Source organism: Lygodium microphyllum, chromosome 10 (assembly GCF_053477565.2).
Source record: "Lygodium microphyllum isolate KBCC chromosome 10, Lygodium_microphyllum_v1.1.10, whole genome shotgun sequence".
Taxonomy (NCBI): domain Eukaryota; kingdom Viridiplantae; phylum Streptophyta; class Polypodiopsida; order Schizaeales; family Lygodiaceae; genus Lygodium; species Lygodium microphyllum.
In genome coordinates this window covers 3312540-3338683 of record NC_141144.1, presented here as the reverse complement: position 1 = coordinate 3338683, position 26144 = coordinate 3312540, and the positions used below count along the sequence as shown (strand labels likewise).

General features: G+C 45.3%; 1 protein-coding gene across 4 annotated transcripts in view; it reads right to left on the bottom strand.

Annotated features, from left to right (window-relative positions):
* Positions 1-1319: 1319 nt before the first annotated feature.
* EMB1441 (zinc knuckle (CCHC-type) family protein) overlaps positions 1320-26144 on the bottom strand; it is a 171253-nt gene continuing 146428 nt past the window's right edge. Inside the window, exons 12-13 of one of the 4 annotated variants that reach the window (XM_087685886.1) lie at positions 13043-13384; positions 1321-1854 (exon numbers count right to left, since the gene is read on the bottom strand). In XM_087685886.1, the coding sequence (XP_087542012.1) occupies positions 1661-1854; positions 13043-13384 (536 nt within the window). In that variant the 3' untranslated portion in view covers positions 1321-1660. Of the gene's footprint in view, positions 1855-7673; positions 8386-13042; positions 13385-26144 lie in introns of those variants that run through there. The other 3 variants (XM_087685883.1, XM_087685884.1, XM_087685885.1) reach the window with 3 other exon arrangements.

The following is a 26144-nucleotide window of genomic DNA, read 5'->3' as shown; positions in this document are numbered from 1 at the left end:
TTAGTGTGAAGATGTACGGATTTGTCCGATGGTGCTTTTGACTCCATGGGACAAGTGTGTGTCCATGTAGCTTAGGCGGGTAATGAAGTCGTTTGGAGATATGTGCAAGAAGTGCTCCCGGTAGAAAACCTTCTTTGTCTCTAGATCTTATGTAGGAGTCACCCATGTCTTGGCCATGTGTAGCTGAATGATGTCCATTTTGATGATATGGTTCACCTCCTCCCGGTTGAGCTCTAGGTGGGGACAATCTAGGCTGTATTGTAGAGGGGGGAGGTGGTCCATGTGTAGGCCATGTGGCTGTAGCCAAGTCTTTGTTCGGGCATACCAACATTCAGTGTCCCCTTGCAGTGCTAGCTATTTGGACGACTCCAATGCAAGTTTGGGGAACCGATGCTGGGGCAAAGTCCCATAGTTAGTGCAAAAGGCCACTGTTTGGAAGAGGGCCTCAGCTATGATGGGCAATGCCCCCATCTCTGCTTTGATGATCTCATGTGGCACAAAGGGCTTGCTCTGAATCATCCGTGAAATCATAAGTATCAAGGGTCTCTCCATCTACTCCCATCCCTCATAGGTAGGCTCCTCCTGAGGCAGTGGGTGGTCTTGTGTGGCCCTCCTTGTGTGGTAGAGACTGGATCCCCATATGGGAGCCCCGTACAAGAGTGCTAGTGTGACCAAAGTGTCAAATAGCTAGAGCTTTGTATGGGACTCCTGGAATTGTATGCGGGCACATTGGTTCTCCATGGATTCGAGGGCTGCATAGCCTCATGCCAATCTATCTTCTGTTGCCTTTCTCAAAGCGAGTCTCGGTCCTAAAAATGTAATCCCTAGATAGACATACCTTTGGACCACTTCCACGGTTTCCCTGCCGTATGTGAAGGGGGGTATTGGCCGTTGAATCCATTGGATTGAAGTGTTGAACACCATGACCTTGGTCTTCCCCAGGTTCATGGTGAGGTCTTTATCCTGGCAGAAGGCCCGTAGAGAGAGAGAGAGAGAGAGAGAGAGAGAGAGAGAGAGAGAGAGAGAGAGAGAGAGAGAGAGAGAGAGAGAGAGAGAGAGAGAGAGAGAGAGAGCCAACAGGGTTGTAGCTCAAGTGGTTTGAGTATGTGGGTGTGTACACAAGTGCGTGAGCTCAAACCTTGGGTTTACCCTTGAGGCATCTTTCAAAATGTCAAACCTTACTCGGGGAAAAAAAAAAGACAAGTACCAGTAATATAACACTAAGAGAGAGAGAGAGAGAGAGAGAGAGAGAGAGAGAGAGAGAGAGAGAGAGAGATGCACTGCTTGGTTCTGAAAGGTGACCCTACATTAACTTTTAAGGGGGAAATTTGAACATACATTTAATTGCACTTAGGAAGGGTACCCTTGAAATTTTCAGTACACTTAGGAATATACTTTGCATTGCATTGACTTAGAAAGAGTACCCTTCAAAGTTTTTAACACCCTTGAATTTCTTTTTACATGTGACTCGTCTTTAATAGGGTAGAAATTTTCACACCCTTCTTTTAAAGCTAAAATCCTGTGAGAAGAGTTCTGCTGTCTTCAAAACCAAGGCGAGGGAGGCAGGGAGGGAGAGAGAGTTCATTTTGTAATACATTCCCTTCAAAAGAGCCCAAAATCTCCATTGTCAATACACACACAGTTTCTGTGCATTTTAATACTAGTCATAGTCGACTGAGCCTTTTTTCCCTTTTTTCTGTTGATGCTTCAGTTGGCTTAAGCCAGGAGCAGTGACTTTGGCATTACCAATCATTGCTGCCACAAGCTCAGGATCAGTAATTGCCTTCATGAGATCCTTCTCTCTTGATGTTGCCTCCTGCATGTGCATGAAGACATTCATGGCTGTTTTTGCAGCTGCAAGATCACCAAAAAGCTTCTGGTTCAGTATATCTGAACATCAAAAGACCTTCATGTCTGCAAGATCCCTGTTCCTTAAAACCCATATTGTAATGCAAACTAAACAAAAATGGGCGATGGTTTTCTATGCAGATTCAAATGCTTTCGACGTTTTGTTTCAATGCATCTTCAAATGTTTTCAAGGATCTTACTTCATAAACAATTATCCCAGGTTTATTATCTCCTCTAAAAAGAAATTTCAACCAGCATATCTTTATATTATTCCTTATAGTTTCAAGAAGAGAAAAGATCAGCTTTAGGATGATGGGAACTCGTCTTGATATATTTCTGCTGAATCAATGCAATAACACCAAGACTAGAATTGTTCTCTTGAGCATACACATCAGGCACAAGCCTCAAAACACAAAGGTACGCAGACAGAAATATGGACGTTTGCACTTGGAAAACAAAAATGAGTGTGCACAAGTGCAAGCGGACTGTATGCACACACACATGCACATGCATGGGCTCACACACACACTGTCAGTGCAAGGGGATTAGATGCAGGCATATGCACATGCATGTGCAAGCGAGTACTGTATGCACACACATGCATATGCATGGGTTCACACACTTAACTGTCCGTGCGAGGGGATTAGATGCAGGCATATGCAATGCATGTGTGTGTGTATACCCTCATCATCCACCTGTGCAGCTGCCTGCTGTCTAGCCTTAGCACCAAAGCGGGTACACTCCACAACTTGATGCCCAAAACTATGGCATTACAGGCATCTGCTGTCTAAAGGGGTGCTTGCCAACCTCGACCTCTAATAACTTGGGTATTTTCTTGGTCTCTTCTATTGCCAACCATACTTTTGGGACCCCTGTGGACATCATTGCATATGCAAAGGAAGGGGGAATGATTGTGCTGAAGAGACGCCCAAAATCCTCTACCAACTGCTGGTACTTGACTGCTAGTTCGAGGAAAAGCAGGGTGACTGGATAATGGGGGAATCTACTGTGGTGCTCAAAGCTCTCAATAGTGAAGCAACTATACCATGGAACCATGTAAATGATCCCTTTCCTGGAGGGGAGCTGCCAACAGGCTCCAGAACTGCCTGCGCTGAGGTGAGTTAGACCATAAAGATACCTTGACCCATTAGTACCACCTCTGCAATCTGTGCAATGCCAATGTGCAGGGTGGAAAGAAGCCAATCATGAAGTTGTGCCCTGGAGGGAGACTGGCCTACGACCTTACCGAAAATTGTGGTCCTCCAGTTTCATTTTCGTGGTGCAAATTTACAAGAGTTGCTCCTTAGTGAGAGTGACTTGAAAGGCATGTGATTGGGGGGCACTTGTGGAGTGCTCCATCATCAAACCAAGGGTTTCCTTGTAGGTCTTCATTGGGGACCTTCCAAGAATGCTGCCGTTTCACGGAGGTGAAGGCTGCCTCGAGGGGAGGGGGCAATAGTAAATGTTTCTGATTCAGTTGGCCTATTGGGGGGGAGGGGTGGTGGTGGTGGAGAGGGAAGGTGCAGAAGTAGGCAGGGTGTACCTGGTGACCAAGCGCCTATTGGCAATGGTGTCCAGTTTGGGGGTGGCGTGGGGTCGCGGTGGGGGTGAACTCGTGATAGGAAGGTAGGGTGGCCTGTGATAGTGTGTGAGGGAGTAGGGGGTGAATGGTGCATCGCTAGACACAAACGCCATGCAGGGGGTGGGGGGGGGGGGGGTGTGGAGCTAGATAGGGAGAAAGTGGGAGGAGGGCGGTGGTGTCCCAATAGTGGCGGGTGATAGCAATCGTTGGAAGGGGGGGACTGTGTTCGTCACGAATTATGATTTAGCTTATTGCTTTAAGTTTTTGCCTTGAGAAGGATCCAACTTATGCCAAGCAACCATTATATCCACTTCAAAGGTACTCGTCAACCATGTAGAAGTAAAACTTGCTTAAACTGTAACCATATTGACAATGCTCTAACTTGCATTAGAAGTGATGTCTACCATTACAATGCATTACCCTTCAAAAATGTGATTGTCTTGTGCACATTTTGATGAGTCAATGGAGTTCCTTCTTAAGTATGCTGCACCAAACTGTTGAATAAAGGTCAAAGCCTTCAGTTTCTTGTCTCGTGCAACACTAAATACCTTGAACCTCACTCCTTTGCCATCCTCATTGAAGTCTTTTTTTTTCCCTTTAGGTGCCACATTGGCATAAAAAAGTAGTTGCAAGGAAAGTACTTTGGCTGCATTTACATCATGACCAGAATTAAATGAAGCATTCATATGACCATCATTCATACCATGGGCCCTATACATATTGGGGTTAGCAAATGCGTTTGCAAACATGCCCCTTTGTACACCGAGAGCCATACCAATATGAATATACATTGGATTATGCATGTCACCTACCATTCGTGGAAAAATTGGAACATGCATTGCTTGCTGCATTAGTTTTTTTTTTTTTGGCTAGGACAAAGTATTGTTTTTCTTTTTCATATGTTTTCCATACCATATATTTGCAAATGTTTGTATTTCAAACGGACATGTATGAAAAAAACTATGACTAGCAGCAAAATCCTTGAATTTTCCCCTTAATTTGAAGCACATGCAGGGGCACAATTGGGTCTTCTATGCTTGCATGTGAGTCACTCTGGCTGTAGATGAGCAATGCTTCTCAGATCTGCTGCAGTTTCTCAGATTTCCGGTGAATTCCATCGTTGCATGGTTGAGATTTTGATGGCATGCTTCTTGAGACAAGTGAGAAATATTAAATCTACTATGGGAGAAGAGATTAGGGTTGAGAAATATTAAATCTACTATGGGAGAAGATATGAGTAGCAAATTAGAGAAAATTCTCTAACTCTATTGTGGCAAAAATGCTTGCACAACAGTTGTCCTGCTATTCCAGCCCTAAAAACTGTTGCTTTGGGGTTGGTACTTCTCGGAAATTTTCTTGCTACGGTTTAGATAGTTCCAGCCTACGGAGGCTGAAGTGAACAAGTGAAGTATGGAGACAAAGAGAAGTTGCTATTTTTTGCAAGTCCTTGCCATTGTTGAAGGAGAAAAGGCTGCATTTTCAAACTTTTGGAGCGGATTTTGAGTTTTCATCGCCTTTGGTAGGTGAAACTTTGAGGACAAGTGGAGGAAGCCCTAGCAAGCATTGGCATTGTGTGCAGAGTCAAAGGAGGCTGCCCTTGTTTTTGTGCAGGTCATTCCATATCAGGTCTCTTTGCTGTCCTTGATGGCTCAACTACTCTCTTTCAGCCCATCACTCCATTCTCCACCCTCATATTTGCCACAAACAACCTAGAATGGAAGAAAATGAGCCTAACATGGAAGATACACTTGTATGTAGCCCAATACTGATCCAAACTCAATGTTTGGCAAATTTCAGTTTTCACTACAGCCTCCACATGCAAAACAAGCTGCCTAGCCCTTTGGCTCTGCCCTCATTTTGAATAACATTTAATTCTACGCAGCCTCAATTTTAAATTCCCAACCTCTTTGAACTTGAAAGTGTCGAAACTTTCCACAAACCTTCGTTTAGGATATTATGTTAACTTGAAAGTGTTGGAACGAAGAGTATTTAATCTCACATGTGCACAACTTAAGACACCCGAAGAGTATTAAGTTAAAAATTCACATCCTTGTGATAGGACACAAGTGTGTGAAGCTTGTCACTCCCAAGGTGCTAGGAGGGGAAAAAACAGAAAAAACCAAGCTTCGAGGGGGGGAGGGGGAGCCTTGCTGATAGGGTGTACCACTGCGACCACTCGCCCTTGGCCAAGGCTGCCAGGGTTATGTGGCTTGCTAGGCCCAAGACTCGCTACCTCTTGCCCCAAGTCACTTGACTCTAATAAAGCCATCATGCTCTAGCTGTGCAATTGCCTACTTTGCAGTCTTAGCCTAGAAGTGAGTACACTTCGAGGCGTGTTGCCCAAACTCATGGCAAGAAAGACACTATTTGAACCACCTTGTCACTATCATCTTCTATCAGAACTCATGACAGGACACAAGTGTGTGAAGCTTGTCACTCCCACGGTGCTAGGAGGAGGCAGAAAAAACAGAAAAAAACCAAGCTCATGGGGCAGGAGGACCTTGCTGATGGGATGCACCACTGCAACCACTCAACCTTGACCAAGGTTGCCAAGGCTATGTAGCTTGTTGGGGCATTGGTTGTGCCTCCTGTCCCAACGTTACTTGACTTTGATTAAGGTGTCATCCTCTATCTGAGTAATTGCCTACTCTATGGTCTTAGCCCGGAAGTGAGTACACTTTGAGGCCTAGTGCCCAAACTCATGGCAAGAAAAGACACTATTTGAACCACCTTGTCACTATCATCTTCTATCAGAACTCATGCCTACATACCTCAATCTTCAGGAACTTAGGAAGCTTGTTTGGGTCCAACACTACCACTTATACCTTACAGTACTCCTGCACATGCCACTCCATGAGTGAATGGGGGGGGGGGGGGGGGGGCGCAGGACTGTGCCTAAGAGATGGTGAGTGCTCAAAGTCATCCATTAGCTAACAACACTTTACCACAATCACGAGAAAGAGGAGGGTGATGAGATATCTAGAAAAATTATGAAGCACAAAGGCCTCGAGAATGAAGCCACCATATCATAGAACCAAATAAATCGCTCCCTTTGAGGATACAACTGAGGAGTTGAATGAGCTCTTGCATTTCATCTGTAGAGGTGAGTCAAACCATCAAGATGCCTTGTTCCATACACATTGGGTCAACTCTTCACAAGGTGTTGATGTGCAAGGTGGAGTGAAGCCAATTATGAAGCTCAACTTTAGAGGAAGAGTGACTCATGACCCGATTGAAAATGGCAATCTCATCCAATTCCCTATCCATCGTGTGGATTGGCTAAAGTTGTCTCTCGAGGAGGACAACATGCAAGGTGTTTGATTGGGGGGCATTCGTGGGGTGCTCTAATGTTAGACCAAAGGTGTCCATTACATGCCTTTTCCAAGGCCCACCCAAGTGTGTTGTTGGTCTTCCAAAGAAAGCTATTTCAAAGAAAGGGAGCAGCTTATTGAGCCATATTGCTTAGTCGCGAGCGAGTTAAGGAGAGGGGAAAGAACAACTACATGGGGCAAGTGGGCAGAGTGCCTCATAGCAAGGAGCTTACTTCTCTTTTATAGTCATTAGTTACATCCTTAATGTAGCACAAAATCCCTCTTGTTTGGTAGCAAAAATATTGTGCATTACTTTGTATTCATTCTCATATTCTTGTGAGGAGTAATCAATGAGTAACCAAATCTGTGTGGCAATCTGCTCTGTGTATTCTCAGTATTAATGGATATAGTCTTTGTTTCTGGTTACTATTTTGTACTCATTGTGCGATGTGATAATGTTAATAATGCATGCAATTCCCTATGACACATATGTCGGTGAATATCTCTTTTTGTTGAGTACATCTAAGTGATGCATTTGACCTGAGTGTCCAATAAGCAATGTTATTCTTAAAAAAAAAAATCAAACTTGAACCGTAATACTCTCACTTTCTCTTTATATCTTGCTTAGTCTCTCTTCCTCACTTTCTCTCTCTCTCCCCCTACCTCTCTTCCCTCATTCTTGCAGTTCCCCTCTTTCTCTCTCTTTTTCTCCACCATATGGTCCTACATATGGCATGATCACATAACATTTTAATATTAACTATGGTAATAGTGACATTCACAATAGTAATTATAATAATGAATTTATAATAATACTAGTGACAATAGCATTGGTATTTATAGCTATAATAAATAATAATGATAAAATGGATAATTAAAAATAGTAGTATAACCTTGCGAAGGTTTAAAGTACAAGGCTTACAACCTTCAACATCAGCTGCTAGCTATTGTGAGGCATAGTGGGAACCACTTGTTGAGCTAAAAATTCATTAGCCATTGATTATCTCTTTAAAACAGCCCCAAACAACAAACTACCAAAAAGTTTCATCAAACGGGGAGTGGTTCTAGAGAGTTTCTATATCCCACATGCAAAACCCTAATTTGGGAGGATCCTTCCATGTGTATAAATAGACAAGCTGCCCACCATTCAATCTCATCCTTGTCTGCAGGCTTCTTGCATTCACATGCAGATTTCAGCCATCAGCCTTCTTCCCGTGGTTGTCTAGCCCATCCAAACTGTTGCCACATCATCATCCTCCATTGCGACCTGTCCAGTACTGCTGCCCATCACTCCAGCAGCTGGTGACATCATTCAGCTCTTCTAGACTGTTGCATTTTCTGATCAATGAGGCTGCCCTGCTGTCCAGGCATCCGCTCAGGGATTAGATAGGCTGTGTTTTGTAGTGTAGGCTCCGACACATCATTTGCCACCCCAGCAGCTGCTGTGTTTGGCAGATTTGTTGCTCCCTTCGTCATTTGACACCTCCTCCTACAGTCACTTGGCTGCTTATTGCCTTGGTGATTAGCATTTTGCTCCTTCCCACTCTTCAACATCTTCCATTGGTGGTTACAACACTCAGGATCTGTTCCTAGTGGATGTCACCCTCCGACACTCTTTAGCTCTATCCTTGAGCATTTTGTACACTGTAATTCATTCACTGCATTGAAATGTACTACAACTACACACACATACACATTTACATTTATATATATTTAGAATTACATTTTATATTTTTATATTGACATTTTATATTTCTATTTTGTGTGTTCCTATTTCCTTGTTTTGCATTTTGGACCAAGGGTAAAACTCTGTTTCGGAACTCCAAAATGTGTTTCCATTTCTTGTGTCCAAAACTCTTGGCACTATGGATCAAACCAACTATTTCTAAGCATCAACTCTAAGAAGGCTTGGAGAGGATTCCTAAGCTAGAATCGCCTACCCCTATCATTGATTGCAACATTCGGCACACTTATGTAGGGTCCCTCTACTAGGTCCCAAATCAACTCCATTGCCCCCCTACCAGATCCTTGACTAACAATTTCAGCATTCTCAACTTGGACACAATATATAAAGCTTTTAGGAGACAACTATACTATAAGGCCCTCTAGATGGACAGAAGGGTCTAGTTGGAGAGAGTGCAACACTATCTAAAACCTTTCCAATGTAAGGTTACTTGGGAAAGGAGGAAAAGAAACTGCATGCAAAAGACAATATCCTCCCTGAATAAATAATCTTTTTCAAAATGTAAGGTCCATCGTTGCACATGAATAAAAGATAAGGGATTCTAGAAAAACACATTCTTTATTCTTGTCCAAGTCAAGTTACTGCTTTCTTAAATGTTTTGCTGATGCTTGTTTCCCAATTGCATCAAAGCATAAAAAATTGAGCCACTATGAAGCAAATTCAGAGATCCGGCTTTCTCCAAGCTCTCCCAAAATACAACCATTAAAATTTTTTTACATTGTCAAAGTACAATGCTCTATAGCTTTGCAAAATCTTATGCCATACCTTAGACAATCCCTAAACAAGCCAATTATTGACATGTGGAAATCATTTCTTCTATCTCACCTAGAGGAAGTTCTCATGCTAACAAGACTAAGGCACTAAGGCTAGACAAGTTCTGTACTTTAAACAACAAAGGAAAAAAGTAAAAGACCAAAGGAAAATCAGGAAGCTTCCATGCATAAGCATAGAAATAAAACAATCAAGAAAAAGTGAGAGTGAAATTTGAGTGCTTCCGCAAAAGCGAAACATGTACTCAATGGTTGGTAGACCCCAAAAAGACTTGTCAGCAACGACCAATACAACCAGCTCACCTATGTTAAATGCAAAAGGATAAGATGGGCACAAAAGTTGGACTCTGAATGCCCATCATATTTGGTTGCAGACTATACACAACAAACATTATATAGTTCATCATAACCTCGCCTTGCGCAAACGGATCCTTCATAGGCTATAGTGGGATTTAGGAGATTCGGTTTGGAGAGAACCATTCCGTGTTAGGCCATGCAATCTAGCCTTCCTTAGCTATACCACCAAGTAGGTGAGGAGGATCCAAATAAGTAGAATAAGAGCATAGCCACTCCTCATTAGAGGATCTCCAACTATTATCAAGCATTTGGAGGAGATTGGATGACAGCTTCAAGCCTAGGAAGATCTCTCTCTTCCTCTAGCTAGTAGTTTATAGGAGCTTAGCTATTGACACATGGCTTAGGTATGGCAACTTGCAAGCCTTAGTGGCATGTGTGGGATGTGGTGAGGCAAAGGAGACATACAAGCAGTATCTTTGGGACTGTCCTAGAGCTCAAGAGCTGTCAATAAGAGCTTTTAGGATGGTTTTCAGCAAAGATTATGATTGTGACTTGGAGGGCCATAGCTTAGGTCATAGTCAGAAGCTCAGCATGTCAATATGAGGATTTTCAAGGGAGCTACTTCTTTCTCATCAATGGCTAGCATCTAAGTAGGAGCCCCACTCATAGACTACTTGCAAACATAGTGGACTCAAAAATGGGGGACTGCTTACTAGTATTATTACCTTGTACCTTTGTATTGCAAGGTGTAGCCATGTTATAGACTTCCAAGACGTCTTAACTGCACAGAGTCACTCCAGGCTTTGGACAGAAATCATCCATACTCTCCATGGAGATAGGAGAGGGTGGTTCTAAGAGGATAAGGAGGAGGAGAGATGCCTGCAGTTCTCATTGGTTCTGGTTTACTCCTGTGCTCCATTGCCCTAGTACCTGTGAGAATTCAAATTCCATGTATAGCTGTGAATGGTCTGTCATACAGATATTTGGCATGAAGCCCCCACCACAATGTCAGCCTTCAACCATTGCACATCAAGGGGAAACCCTAAGGGCAAAGAGTCTAGCAGCAAGAACAAGCAGCAGCTTTAGGTGTTTCTCTAAGGTTCCATAGCGACATGGATTTCCAAGGCAAATGTTAGTGCCTAAAGCTCGATTAGCTACACGCATCTGATACAAAAGGGCAGCTCCTAAAAAACCAGCCAATTCCAATGAGCCACTTGAGAACAGGTCAAACTATGAGGATTATGGCTTCCCTTATTGCACATGGACTGACCTAGTAAACATATGAAATATGCCAATTTAAGCCCATCGGCATGTGGTGTAAAATTGCTGGTCTTGAGGATCCAAATCTTGAGGCCACCACCTTCCACGGAGGTTATGCATCTAGTTAGAGGTCATATTGGAGTCTAGATAGGCCCTCAAACTGGCAGATGCCAATTCATCTGGTGTCAGCCTAGCACTCCCAACTTCTGATCCAAGCACACAACCATATATATAATGCTTTTGCAATCTATGGTCAGCATAGCCACTAGAAATGTTTTGGCCTATTTAGTGTTTCGAGGTTTCGTTTCATGTTTCGTTTCGTTGCTCACCTCAAGGTTTCGAAAATTATTATCTTTTATGATTATTATTACTATATATTAATAATATTAGAGAAAATAGATCCATTAAATAAATTTCTTCATTCCACTTAGATCTCCTAGAATCAAAAGTCAAAAGCCTAAAATAAAAACATGCATTTCACCTACTCGTTTAGAAATCAGCATTCACAGTTTACAAATCACAACATGTAGGCTACAACATACATATAATACGATTGCAAAATAAAAGTGAAAATTGATGTTTCATGAATGGAATCCTTTGTGGGGAGGCATTTTTCACTTAAGGAGGTGGAGGCCCAAGGTAAAGGAGGTGAACGAGTGTGTGGAAGAGGTGAAGGTGGAGGAAGAGAAGAATGTGGAGGAGGAGGAAAAGGAAGAGGAAGAGATGAGCTAGACATGGAGAAGGAAGAGGTGGAGCAAGAAGAGATGGAGGAGGAGAAGATGCATAAGGATGAGAAGGTGATGCACAAGGAGGGTGTGGAAAAAAAATGAGAGCCGAAAAAGGAAAATAGCCCGCATGTTTGATGTTTCATCAGAGCAAAAAGGGTCTTTGGTTACTATGACGGTCAACTAAGGGTTTTTCCTTTGAACATGCCAAGAATCATTTTACCTTAATATACTTTTCTTAATGTGCCAAAGTAGAGTAGCACATGTCCAATGTGTTCAACGAGCAAAGCTTTCCTTGCCAAGAAAAGGTACCATGAAGTACTATCTTCATGTTGATGGATCCCAATAGTGCATGACAAGGTTTGTTTGTTAATAGAGAAGAAATCATTCTATTAACTACACCTTGCAGAAAATCCCCCTAAGATAATGATAAAACACATAGTGCATCATAAATACAATGTTTGTATGAACAATCAATGTTACATCATTAGATACCTGGATGGGTGCTAGTAGCATTGGTCAGGAGGGTCATTGAAGTAACTTAGTGCAAATGCACTAGGGGCACTTTAGGGTTAGGGTAGTTGAGTCCTATGTTGAGTCTTATACATAGGACTCAAGGCATTCGTATGCACATCATTGTGTGATTATTACTCTTGGACTCTTGGCCTTGAGGTCGATACATCCATACATTAGGGTAGTTGAGTCCTATACATAGGACTCAAGGCATTAGTATGCACATCAATGTGTGATTATTACTCTTGGACTCTTGGCCTTGAGGTCGATACATCCGTACATTGGGATAGTGTGAGCTAGTGGTATGGGACACCTACTCTTAGAATGTATAGGACTCAAGGCATTAGTATGCACATCATTGTGTGATTATTACTCTTGAACTTTTGACCTTGAGGTCGATACATCCGTACATTGGGATAGTGTGAGCTAGTGGTATGGGATACCTACTCTTAGAACATGGCCGTAACTCAGTATGTTGTTTGCTCTTAGGCTTGTAAGTAAGCCCCTTCGGATCTATGGCTGGGAGGTGAGTGTGATATTCATTCCCTTTATGTTCTTTGGCATTGTGTCATGTCTCATGTACAAGTTAGATCCTAGGGGGATGTTTCAATAAATCAAGTGGGACCTAATGCCACACTTGAAAGAAACTTGCATGAATGGTCAACTATAAGGAGTGCACTAATGATTTGCACGCAGTCCTGATGACTGCACAGAGAACAACACAACAATAGCAGGTTTCTCAAAGAAACTGAGAACGCACAAATGTATAATGCAGTTTCAGTCAGCAAGTGAATTAGGTAAAGAATCATAGAACCTTGAACAGAAGAAACATTTTAGTCATACTGTCAAAACTTCAAGAACTCACACAACAGCAAGTAAATACTCTGTGGCATTTTTAAGAAGACATGTGGTCACTTTTGTGTTACCTTCAAATGATTATGAAAATAAAGGTTTCAAATTAGCTCAAATGGTTATGAAGAAAAACAACTCACCTTTCCCTCTTTTTGAGCTGCCAGGAGTCAGCTTAACTCTGTATTTGTACCCTTGTAAGGCATTGTATGGTCCACAAACAGGCACAGCATAGAGCAATATATCATGTGTAAATGGTTTTCCTGTAAGAAGGTCAAGCTCAGTGAGCTTTTCTTTCTCATCTTCTGCCAATTCCAGTAAGCTCTCATCCCCTTCTGTAGAAGCCAACCCTTCTTTTTCATCTGAATGCTTGGATTGAACCATATTTAGATCAGGACTTCCAGTGTTTGCTGTAAATGGACAATCTTTTGCTACATGCCCTGATCTTTTGCACTTGTAACACACTTTTAACTGGCTCTCCACTTCTGCAACCAGTATTAGCTTGTGTCAATAGATCTTTACATCAAGCATTGTCAAGTTGCAACAGAAATATCCAACATGGTGCTGTGAAGAGAGTCTGTACAGGTCTCAAGAGTAAAGGTGATAGAAAGTCAAATGGATGTTCTGGCTGACAAGATAAATACAGTTCTATAAACCCATCCTATGAATGAACTGCCCCTTGTCATTTCTTTGTAATTTCACAACATCCATATAAATAAAAAAATTTATGTCCAAAGTGCCTATAGATGAAGTTTAAATAGAAGTTTGTAGTTTGAGGTAAGAGTAACGGCCAATAACAAGCCATGATCCAATACAGACTAAGGAGACAATAACAAGGGAACATCCAAGGGAAAGATTGGTGCCACCTTTTTACTTAAAATAAAGAGCACGGGACCAATAACAAGCAAGATCCAATAGCAAGGCATGAGCGCCCGGACTTTCAAGGAGGAATAATAGGCATATTCCAAGCATATTGCATAGGTGCCATTGTATGATTTGCTAAATAGTGTCATACCACTGGCCCTACAATACCATATTACTCTAAGACATACATAATACCCATGAAGTCCAACAAGCATGATAAAAATATCAATCTTAAGATCATATAGTTCTTAGTTTCATGAATCTAACATATGTTCAAATTTTGATTTGGCTTCAAATTGGAAACTGCTCCCAAGAACTACTTATTTGCCTTAGGTGGCAAAAAACTGGCCCTTTACACTAATTGGCAACTGTAAACTTCCATGCTTGGAAGTTGTTCTTGTAAAGCTTTTCAGTGACAATCTGTGAAAGAGAATCAGATGCCATTACAGAACACTGTAAAAAATTCTGTCACTGCAAAAAGCACAGCCTTACAAGGGCAAATCTGCAAAACTGACGAAAGTGGTATTTGACCACACAGTCACTTCCTAGTGACGATTTTGCATCAACAGGCAACAAGGATGATTCTGTAACTCCCAATGTCTCTGCGCATGCAAGGCTCGGAAGAATTTATGAGCCTGACAAGAAATGTCTCGAAGACTGTCAGTTAGATTCCTTAGCTTAGCTTGTTGGTAAGTTTATAGCTGAAAGCTTTGAATAAGTTCCCATGGCAAATCGAGCAATAGTAGACAAACCAAGGCCAACATGTCTTCCGCAGCATGCAAACACTGCCTATTAAGCGAAGCATGATAGATCCCATATTGTCTTGACACCTTTTGGACATTTGAAATCAGTGTGTCGAAGGAGTCTAATCCTTGTAGTGGAAAATCACATGAAAACCTCTCTAACAGCTGGGTCATATAGCCCTTGAAAATAGTATGACTTAAAAAGGAAGAGTTGCATCTCCAGGGCAGCCTACCCAAGAGGCCAGCAAAAGCATCCACTAGCTGCCTAATCATTTCAAGCTGCAAAGGAAAATGGTCGGATAATATGAAATGCTGCAAGACTCGCATTTCCAAGATTTGTGGTAAAAAGGAGTCTTCATGCATAGTATAAATATGGTCTAGTCGAGACCACATGGCCATGTATTGAGGCAAGTGAAAGGTAAATCCCGAAGCTGATGGAGAAAGCCAAGACCAAAGATCCTGTATAAGGATGTTCATTGCAAAGGCCTGCCATGCCTTGCTTTCCAGGTTATCCATCAGAGAGTGTTCCGAAGTGGACTGGGATGGGTCAACACACGTTAAAATCGCCCATAGGCAAACCCGGTGTTCCTAGGCTTAGAGAATCTTGAAGACGACTCCATTGGGCCTAATGATGCAATAAGTCACTTGGCGCAAAAAGGCCAACCAGCCATAAACCTGCCCTTCAAACAATCTCAATCACCCAGAAGTGTCCATGAATATCTTTCTTAACAAGCACTGGCTGGGATTACTTGTGTGTAACCACGAGGACACCCAAACAGTGTTTAGCCTTGCAGCCAACATTAAAAAGACAGAATCCATGACAAGCCAAAATGACCAGCATCATCATGGCTTTTGTGCTCAATAGCACACAAAGCATCCCAACAGTTCTCATGCAAAATATGCCACATGTCATGTTGTTTACTGTGGGAACAATTCCCACGGACATTCCAAGTGGCAATCTGCACATGTGAAGTCAAAGAACTCATGGAGGAGGCTGCTCATGCCTGGCTTGAACTTTCTTAGCTAAAGCCTCCAAAATTTCTTCATCCAGAAAATTTGCCAAAACTGCAAAAGCATTTTGTCCCGTGCAAGTAGATTTCGCAGGGGAAGGATTACTTCCATTTGTCACAAGCAAATGAGGATATTTACAATCCCACCAGGTGATCACCTTGCCTCTATGATCAAAAGCAACATGCGCTAGAGGATCCCTGGGGTGCTCAACTTGCGATCTCGACTGCGTGGCTTGGACAGGTCCATGACAGGTGCGCACAGCATCTCAGAATATTTATCCTTTCTACGCACATATGTATGGAAGGAATCTTGAGTGCCTAATGATGAACCCATCGGCTACTGAATTTCGACCTTCTTACCCTTTCTATGCTGAACATCAACCCATCCTGAATCATCTGGGTTTGAAGAAAGCACAGGTTTCTTATGCTGGACCACATCCTTCTGTGGAGGCCGTTCCCTAGTGAGTGGTGCCTCCACCATCATATCAGTATCCACATCATGAGTAATAGTAGCATCCTTTTTGTCTGAACACTCAGCCATGAAATGAACAAGCTTGCCACAAGTGAAATAGTGATCTGCAAAGGTGCCCCGGTTAAGCTTAAACCATAGTGGATGCATGTCACTGTAATTAAGGTGCAGCCAATTGGGCCTTTTCCTCAAGGTGTCTCACAGCATGCACAAATGATTCTGGTTGCCTTCCCTCATACTGGGAGGCACCAATACAGTATCAATAGCTGCCATTGCATCCCTTAACAGAGGCCAACAAACCATGGGGCAGCTTTCTACTTCAACCCACACTCGACATTCATGTTTGAGCAGATTTTGAAGCCATGGATCTCCATGGTACCACATGCACCAATTGCCTATCAAAAAAGTGGGGCGGCCTACGCAAAAGATTATCTCTATTTGTGGCTGATGTAAGCACGACCTCATTGAAACCCTTGAGGCCCACAAAAACATTTTCAACACAATCACATCTGGAAATAGAAGCCAACCACTGACGGATCCAAGGTATCACTAGGATCTTGCCTGTAAAGAAAAGCATGACTCCACGTTCATAAAATGCAAAGAAAGATCGAAGCAACTTTTTGCATATCAACATGTGCATCCACAATGTCTTGTTCATCACAATTTGGAACATTACTATGATTGTGTCGAACATATTCGCCTAGTAAAGAGTTAGCAAACTCTAGTAGATGTTTCCAATCCAGTTCTCGGGAATCACTGGAAGCATTGGTAGCTTGCGCATATGAATGTGTCTTAGATTTTGAAGGTCTTAGGCTATCAACAATCATGATAGGAGTATCCTCATCATGTTTACTGCGTCTCACCATTGGTTGTGCATCAGAGCTTGGAGCCACTTCCTCAGCCATCTCCTTCGTGGACAGGACCATCTCATCCTTGCCCTCTGAATTGGGCCCCGAAGCATCAACCACTTGATCTATGAATGCCATATTGAGCTAAGACATGATGACCAAGCAGTGTGCTGTAGAACAATCTACCCACAGCCACTCTCTTTTTGTCTCTTTACTAAAAGGTAACACCAAGGATTATAGCTCTGTCTGCCACATGTGGACACGCCTTGAGGCTATAGACGAGCGCGCCCCCCCTCTCTCTCTCTCTATCAGATTGCAAGGGCTGCAAAATATATATATCTCTCTCTCTCTGTGTGCACGTGTGCGTATGTGTATGTGTATGTGTGTTCACTGCACCTAGGGGAAGATGATATGTGGGTTTGCTGTCACTTTATGATGCTACAGGCAAGGTGTCAATGTTTGCTAGTTGCATGGCAGGTCATTAGTCTTTGTAGGCAGGTCATCACTATTTGCCACTTGCATGGTAGGTCGTCAGTGTGTGCAGGTAGGTTGTCAGTGTTGGCAGGTCTTGGGGTTTTGCATGCTGTTAGATTGAAGATGAGGCTGTTTGTAGGTTGAGCGATGTGTCTTAAGTCTGGAAGAATAGGGCGCATTAGGTCAAAGGCGCTACAAGTCAAAGGCATAGGGCGTAGTCCCCAGGTTTGCGTAACCTTAGGGATGTGATGGGGCATAGGAGGGTTATCGCTCCATATGCAGACGACTGGATTTTCTCACTATAGATCATGATCATAGCCAACTGGGCAAAACACTAGGCCATCATGCCAGGTCGCTCTCTCTCATACACACACACACACACACACACTCTTTTTTTTCTTTCGTGATAGGTAACTGTATTAATTATGAAAAAGTACAAGATTACATGGTTACAAGATGCAAGATGGCTCTAGGCCATTGCACATAAACTCGCTTTACAGAAGATCTAATAACTAAAAGAGTACAAAAGCCACAACAAAGAAGCAACAAAGATTGCCGTATGCCAAGGAGCTAGATCCTCCCTACGGAGAAGACCAAGATGCTGCACAAGATCTAATTGCCAGTGTAGAAGACCCTTGAGTTTGGTTATGTGTCCCTGGACGCCCATGGTAGAGTCAAAGACAAAAGCATTCTAGGTGATCCAATTATGCCAACATGCCCAAAATTTGAAAAAATGGAACAAGACCTTCATACGTGGCTGCATTGGGGTCATGGGTGGGATATTTGGCCCTAGCAAAAACCTAATCAAAAGGGTGCAGCGATAGACCAATAACCGCTTGCCAAATATCTATTAGGAGAGCCCAAATTTTCCTATACAAAGGGCTGGAAATAAATCTATGATGTAAAGATTCCACACTAGCTGTATAGAAAAAGTAGTTGCCGTTTGAGATTTGGTGCTTAGAAAGGACCGAAGTAAGGGGAAGTCCATCAATAATCACTCTCCAAGGAAAGACCTTGCATTTGAATGGGGTCTTGTTCAACCATCCTTCCTTCATTGTCATTTTTCACCAAGCCTTGGATTTATGCGTGCCCCAAATCACATTGGCTTTAGTAACTAGCCAATGCTTGTCCTTAATCAAGAGATGATACACCTGGTTAGCTGAAGCCTTTTAAAGACAAAGACAACTAGCAAGTTCCCAATCTTACCAAGGGTAATCTGAGTCAAGTACAGGAAAAGGCTGCATAGGCTGCATCAACCTTTCAATCCAGCCCCATAAGTTGCCATATCCATGAGGAATCTAGAAAAGTCTCCTCATCGTGCGGAAGGACATCAACCCCACACGGCTCATCATAGTGGCATCTGCAAACAGAAGACAAAACCCAGACATGCCATATGATTGGACTTGGGCCTGTCCTCTTGTTTGTTGTCCCAAGAGAGCAGGCACGACACCGCCAACAATTCCAACTGAAAGGAATTTACCTCCAGATGATCCTCTACAAGATGCCAGCGGGCCTTCTAAAGAACGTGCCTCCAAGAAGAAAGCAAATTATTTACTAAAATGGAGGAGGGTGTAGAAAAGTGAGTATTTGAAGAACGTGCCACCATGATGCTTGTATGCTGTGTGTTACCATGTACAATACCTCAGTCTTCCAAAAAAAAGCAGACTATAAAGACCCAAGGATGACGATCAATACACATTGCTCTGAAGAGTGACCAATGAAGGGCCTCCATATGGGTTTGTACATCCAATTTTTTTTTTTGCAAGTAAAATGTGGCTGATTATATTACTCAAAAAAACTGATTACAACGGAGTGCTCATGCTCAACAGACTAGCTGGAGCTGATGCAAAGTCACAAATACGTCATGTATACAAGCCTCTCAAGGTGGTCTGGGGGGGATGAGGGCAAGAAGCCATGGAAGGGGGATGTATTGCCATCTTGGGCTGCCTGCCTGCATCATGAAAAAACACGTCATGGCTACCCCAAGTGCGCACGAAATGACAACGGAGCTCCTGACGAGCCTTGGACATGCCCTCACCTGATCCCATCTGCCGCGGAGGGAGTGGATGATGGCCGTCTAGAGCTCTACTAAGGTTGCTTGTATTGAAAGTCTCTCTTCGCCGAAAGCCTCCTGACACTACGCCTTCCAGATATGCCATCCAGTAAGACTCCCTAGGATCTCCCATCGGCCGCGGAGGGAATGGATGATGGAGGTCCAGAGCTCTGCTAAGGTCGCTTGTATTGAAAGTCTCTCTCCACCGAAAGCCTCCTAACACTGCACCTTCCAGATATGCCATCCAGTAAGACTCCCTAGGATCTCCCATACCTCAAAGCGGTTTGCTGTGGGCTCCAGTACCTGGCGGATGGGTAGAGCCTCCAAACCGACCACTGCGCACAACCTTGCCTCGATAATGAATATCGTGTCTTGCATCCCGACCTCATACAGAAGGTGACGGCTCTGGCTGACTGCTTGCCAGTAGAAAGCTCCCATGAGATACATCCAAGGTTGGGTACTATACGGCGAAGGATGCGGTATGCTCCTCTCCACACGAGCTGCGCCTCCTCACACGACCAAAGGCAATGCTTTGGGGTTTCCAGAGGCTGTTGTGTGCAGCGCTTACAACCTCCCTCCTGCATATCTGGGCAAGCCAACTTCCCACCGCCAAGCCTCCATGTGCCACCAACCATAAGAAATACGATACCCTCCTCAGCCTCCAGCTATCCCATAGGCGGCGCTAGAAGGTCCGTCGGAAAGGCTTCGTGATGCTGTGCTCCGCACCCAGTGCCTGCTACGTGACGGCATCAGTACGTGTCTGCCAATCCTGGCAGTGTACTCCAAGAACCTCAGTGGCTTATTGGCGATCGCAGTGGCTGGCCATATCCACTCTCGCGGATCCCACTCCAGCTCATCAAGTGGCCTGCCCTCCCAGATCTAGAGGCGCCACTCCTTGAGCTCCTCCTAGAAGACAAAAGGGTCTAGCCGCCATGTCTTCCCCTGAAGGCAAATCACTCGGATCCTCCTCCATGAAAGGAGACCTATTCCCTCATCCTGGTGCCCTTTGTCAAGAGCCAGACGCCCCCCCTCCCCCCCTATACGATGAAGGTCCTAGGTGGAGCGCCGCCCACTCTACCTGCCACCTGTAGGGGGATGCCTGTTGGTGAAAACCTAGTGGCTCATACCTCCCTAGGCTCTATTGGCTCTCATATCGGGGGAGCAAGCCACTCCAGAGGTATTGCTGCGTCTATCTCCCTTCTCCTCAACTCCACTTCTCTTTGGCAGCTTGATACTTATTGCAACACCTCCTCGTCCACCATCTTGTATACATGCCACCATGTCTTGATGGTACGAGCCGAGCCGACCTCCCAACCAGCCCATTGGACCGCCCATGCCACCTTGGCCTTGGAATCCCTGGAGCCGTTTGACCCTAGCCAAAGGAAGTTCCAAACTAGGCGGCGAAGTTGCACTACGCAGAATGAGGAGAAGCACCAACACGAGGAATTGTACCAAGCTGTCGCTAGGAGAACCTGGTTAACCACCAGGGCTCGGCCGGCTAGTGAGAGGCGAGCCGTGCTCCAGTAGGTCAACTTCCTCCAAATAGAATCAAGGATAGGAAGAAACTGCTAGGTAGAAGTGATGTCGAGTCCCATCTGGAACCCTAGGTACTAGACGGCCCTCACGGTACTGCTTCGCTATCGGTCGATGGATAAGGCTGCAATGAGGCAACTTATTAACAAATTAATAGTTCGGTCTGCCCTCTGCTCACCCATCTAAATCCTAGGGATGCGCCACTCTGTGCTACAGTCTGGGTTTGTGAGAAAACCAACCAACTTTTGCCAATCACCAGTTGATTTTTGCTCCCGCTGCAAAACAGAACACCTCAAGAGCCAACCTCACTCTCTTCAGCATCAACTCATCGTCCTCTATATAAAGTGTTGTATCATCTGCATACTCTGAGCTCAGACTCCTCTCTCACTGGAAGTCAGAGGTCACGTAATCCTCTTGTAGGTGACCTGAGGAAGTGAGACATCACCTCTACAAAGAGTAGGAGCAGGTATGTGGCCAGGGGGCAGCCCTGTCGGACCGATCTCTCCAGCCGAAACTCCTCCCCTCACCTTCCACCTATGAGAACCCTACTAGTGGCCGATCTCTAAAGTGCAGAGACTCCACAAATCCAAACCTCGGGGAAACCCAACCTCAACATGGTGCCCTCTAGGAAATCCCAGTCCACCCTGTCATAAGCTTTCTCGAAATCCAAGAGTAGTACGGCCAGTCTCTGTCCACTATGCTGAGCCCACTCTGTCGCCTCAAAGAAGGTAAATACATTGTCTAGGATGCTCCTATCCTGGACAAAGCCTGTCTGTGTGTCATGGATGATGTTTGGAAGCACGAGGCATAGTCGCCTACCAATCATCTTTGCTAGTGCCTTATAGGCTACTGACAATAAGGTGATTGGTCTCCACTGGGAAAGCTCCAACCGGTCTCCCCCTTTGGGGAGAAGTTTGATAAGGCCTGCCGAAAGACTCCTTGGCATCTGTCTTGAAGTGAAAATCTCCTGGAAGGACATCAGTAGGGGGTCCTTCACCACTTCCAGTAGGTAGTAAAGGCCTTAGAGAGGCCATCCTCTCCCGGGTATTTTTGCCCCTCCTGTGTAGGGAAAGCCTCCCCTAGTTTCTTCTCTGTGAAGGGGGCTAGGAGGGATCGTCCCATCTCCTCTATGACGAGGGACGGGATGTGATCCTAGACCTACTGTCTACATCGCTATCCTCTAGTTGAGGCTCTCATGTTGGAAAAGGCGTTTGTAGTAGTCGATGGCAATCTCAATCATCTCGTCTAGGCTAGAACGAGTCCTTCCATGCTGATCCTGAAGGTTGCGTATTTGCTCTCCTGAGGTGCGAGGTTCGTGCACTTGGAAGAACTCCTTGCACATCGTGCCTCCCTTCCGCGCCCAGAAGGCTGCTGAGGTACCAAAAGAGAACTTGGAGCGCCTCTTCTCTAGGCTAGCAATGGCTGCAGCTCCTGTGCGTCGAGGGTGGGATCCCCTGGTGCCTCCTGTAATAATCTTTGCGTGGCTGCAAGGTCCCGCCAGAGTGCTCTCTTCTCCTGCGAGCTCTGCTGCCTAGGATGTATGGCCGCCTCTTGGCAGATACTGCTCGACTTGGCTAGGACCTTTGCAACCTCCTCTGCGATCCGGTCCCTCCTGCCCCACTCCCTAGTCCAAATCTGCTCTATCTGTCTCGTCACCTTCTCCCTCCTATAGATCGAGTCAGGAATCCGATAGGATTGTGTGTCTAGGGCAAGATGCTGGGGGATCAAGTGTCAAGAGAACCGGGCAATGATTGGACAACGTGGTGCCTGCCAGCTGCTCAATCTGGCCTCCACGAGAGCCTCCCCACTCTTCCACATAAAACCTATCCAATCGCTCTAGTAGGACTCCACCTAGCTGCCTGTATTTCCAAGAGAAGTCTAGCGACCTTTCCCTCTTGTGGAAGGTAGGGTCTCTCTAGGCATCGCGTGCTCCTATTGCCTGTAAAAAGACATCCCATGACTCCTGCTCCTCCCCAGCCATGCCCTGGTAGTTTCTGCCTCTGCCTTGCTGGTCCTCCAAAGCCTCCACGTTGTTGAAGTCTCCTCCAACAATCTAGTAGTCCACCTTTGGGAGTCCATCCACAATCTCCACCCAGAACCTGTTGCGTGCCCTAACCTCCATAGGGGCATAGATATTGAGGACTCCAAGGCACGAGTCCCTAATATCCAATCTGATCCATAGAATCCTCCTTGCCACTATCGTCCCATGGTCTCATACACAGGCGGTGAGACTCGGGCCAATAGAGGTGCATATGCCTCTACTCTTGTCGTGGGCACCTATGGCATGCTCCCAGTAAGTGTGCGTGCTCCTCGGAAGTACCTTCCCAACCTGCTGGGCCTAGGTGGAAGTGAGCTTGTGCTCCTGTAGAAGTAAGATGTCGATCCGGTCCGGCAAGGGCAGGCTGCAGCTCCTGCCGAACAATCAACTTACTAGAACCACGTGTCCCACTGTAGTGGAGACTATTTACATTCCAGGATGCAAGGTGTAAGCTCATGGGAAAACCTGTGACTGACCGAACAGGCATCTCTTTGGTGTGGAGGCTGCTAATAAGGAGGAAAAACTATGGGGCATACAAGTACGCTTTGCCATAGGTTTGGACGACGAACTCCAGTCCCCCATGGTGGCCCTCTGCCGACCATAGGGGTGATAGATGCTCCAGGTGGTACTATCAATGCATCTATCAACCATGATGAGAGTCGTGACTCTGTACACTGGTATAAACAGGTCGCCTGTGCCAAGGGCCACTCGATCACATCCCGCGGAGCTCTCCACTGTGGAGGGACTCAAAAGATAATGCTTAAGTGTGGGACCTCGGCACCAGCCCACCAGTTAATGTCCATCATGCAACTAGGCCACTGTTGTGCAAACAGTGCTAGTCCTTTTTCTCCCATCCATTGGGAGATGTGGTTTGCCACCTGACTCTTCAACTCCTCCTCTATCTGTGTTGTCGTCCAATCCTTTGAGTGAGAGGATTGAAGGAAAAAAGAGTAGTTTGGTCCATCCGATGGTGCTAGTAGATGGACCTTGCCTCTCCTTGACTTACGAACCATGAACAAGAGGTAGTGGAAACTCTCCGCGCTCCGCAACTCTCAAGTAGGACCATGGGCCACTGTGGAAAAACTCCTATGGCAACAAATGTGCTTGTCTCGGGAAAGTGTGACGAGCGGCAAGGGCAAATGAGCTAGTGGCTATGTGGGAGGGGGAGCATTGCTGGCGCGAGGAGGATGTATGCGTGTGTGGCTCATTACCTCCTCTGGGAGAAGGGGGGGTGGGTTCGGGGGGGGCTCACCTGAACTGGGTGTGGATTAGAGGGGGTGCTTGGCAAGGGAGGTGGTGGGCCCAAAGTCGTGGCAGCGCACGCATTGCCTTGGTTGCTCAGTCACAATGACTTGGTGCCTAAAGGAGCGACCTCCTACCTCAATCTCTAAGAAATTTGGTATACTCTGTGTCTTTCACGGCCACTTGTACCTTTGGGACTCCTGTAGTAGTCATTGCATCCGCGAAGGAGGCAGGAAGAATTGTGCCAAAGAGCCGTCCAAAGTTCTTCACTAACTGGCGGTACTCTACCACCAGTCCGAGGAAAAGTAGGGTGACTGGGTGTTTGAGAAATCTATTGTGGAGTGCAAATGTCTCCACTATGGAGCCGCTATACTAGGGAACTATGTAGATGACCCCCTTCGTGGAGGTATAGGGCGAGCTCTCCACTAACTCACGAGCTGCGTCCGTAGAGGTGAGTCGAACCATGAAGATCCCTCAGCCCATGAGGACTGCCTCCACGATCTGCGATGTGCCAATGCGCAACGTGGAGTGGAGCTAATCCCGCAGCTGGGCCCTCGATGGAAAGTGTTCAACAACCTGACCAAAGATCGTTGTTTCTTTCAGCTCCAACTCTGTGGCCTGAACGGCTAAGAGCTATTCTTTAGAGAGGATGATGCACAAGGTGTTTGATTGGGGGACACTCGCAGAATGCGCCGACGTTTGATCTAGGGTTTCCATTGCGCGTTCGTGCTGGGAACCTACCTATCACGCTGCTGTGCTACGGGGGGAGGGGGGAGTTGATGGCGAGGAGAGGGGGGCGGGAGGGGGAATTACTATTTTCCAAAAGGTGGTATGACTGCCTGGCTTGGCCTCTAGGCAGAAGAGGTGGGGGGTGTGTAGGGTAAGTGGCCGCAGGGGAGGTGGCCACAGGGCGGGGAGGGGGGGAAAGGGGGGGATTGTCAAGCGGGAGGGGGGAAGATTGCCGAGAGGGCACAGGGCGGGGGGACTGGCACAGGCCGGGCGGGGGGGGGGGGGGGGGGGGGGAACGGGACTGGCGCAGGCGGCAGTTTAGTTGGACATGAGGGGGCAGCGATGCGACGTGATGGCAGGAGCTCTATGATTCAATGGCCTTGGTAGTTACAATCACCTCATGGACTCAAAAGAATCTTATAATAGTGTAAAATTAATCATCTTGTGAATGCCATTGTGTTTGTACATCCGAAATTGCCCCACCACCCATGCTTTTTGGGGTGTGGACATGGCTCCAAAAAATCCAAGAGATACTCCATGCAAGGAGCCCTTTTTCCACAACATGAACGGATATGTTTGGTGAGTGCATTCAAAGAAGCAGTGTTCCAAGGTAGAAGTGGTAAAAAGTAGGTAAGCATGGGTAGCATGATGGCCTTGGCTACTTTGAGGCATACATGAAAGGGCCACGCCTATGTTTTCCGATAGATAAAATTTGCCTCCATCTTTCAAGAGATCCATTCCAGCAAGTGTTTTGATTGAACATCAACAGCTGAGGGATATCCCAAGTGTCTAACAACATTGTCACGGGGCACCACCATCCCAAGGACTGCATGTTAGATTCAGTGCAGCTGATAAGGGATGATTTTGCAGCATTAACATGGAGAAGCATGCCCAAATAGTGTCCAACAAACATCCAATGCCTTGTGAAGATTATCCTTCTCTGCGTGCAAGATCATGAAGGTGTTGTTTTCTAGCGACCATGCAACAAAATGCTGTCCAAAAGGAAGAGATAAACCTGCCAACTGTCCATTGCTCATCATATGGGATAACATGATGAGCATAGGATGCATTGCCAAGGAAAAAAAACAAAGGGCTTAATGGACAGTCCTATCAGACTGAGCGTTCAAGGGGGAAGGGGTCAGTAAGACTACCATTTAATATAACCTTGGAAGAAGCATCAGCACTGATGGATAGATCAACTGGGCCATACGCAGCCCAAAACCCATAGGACAAGAAAGAACT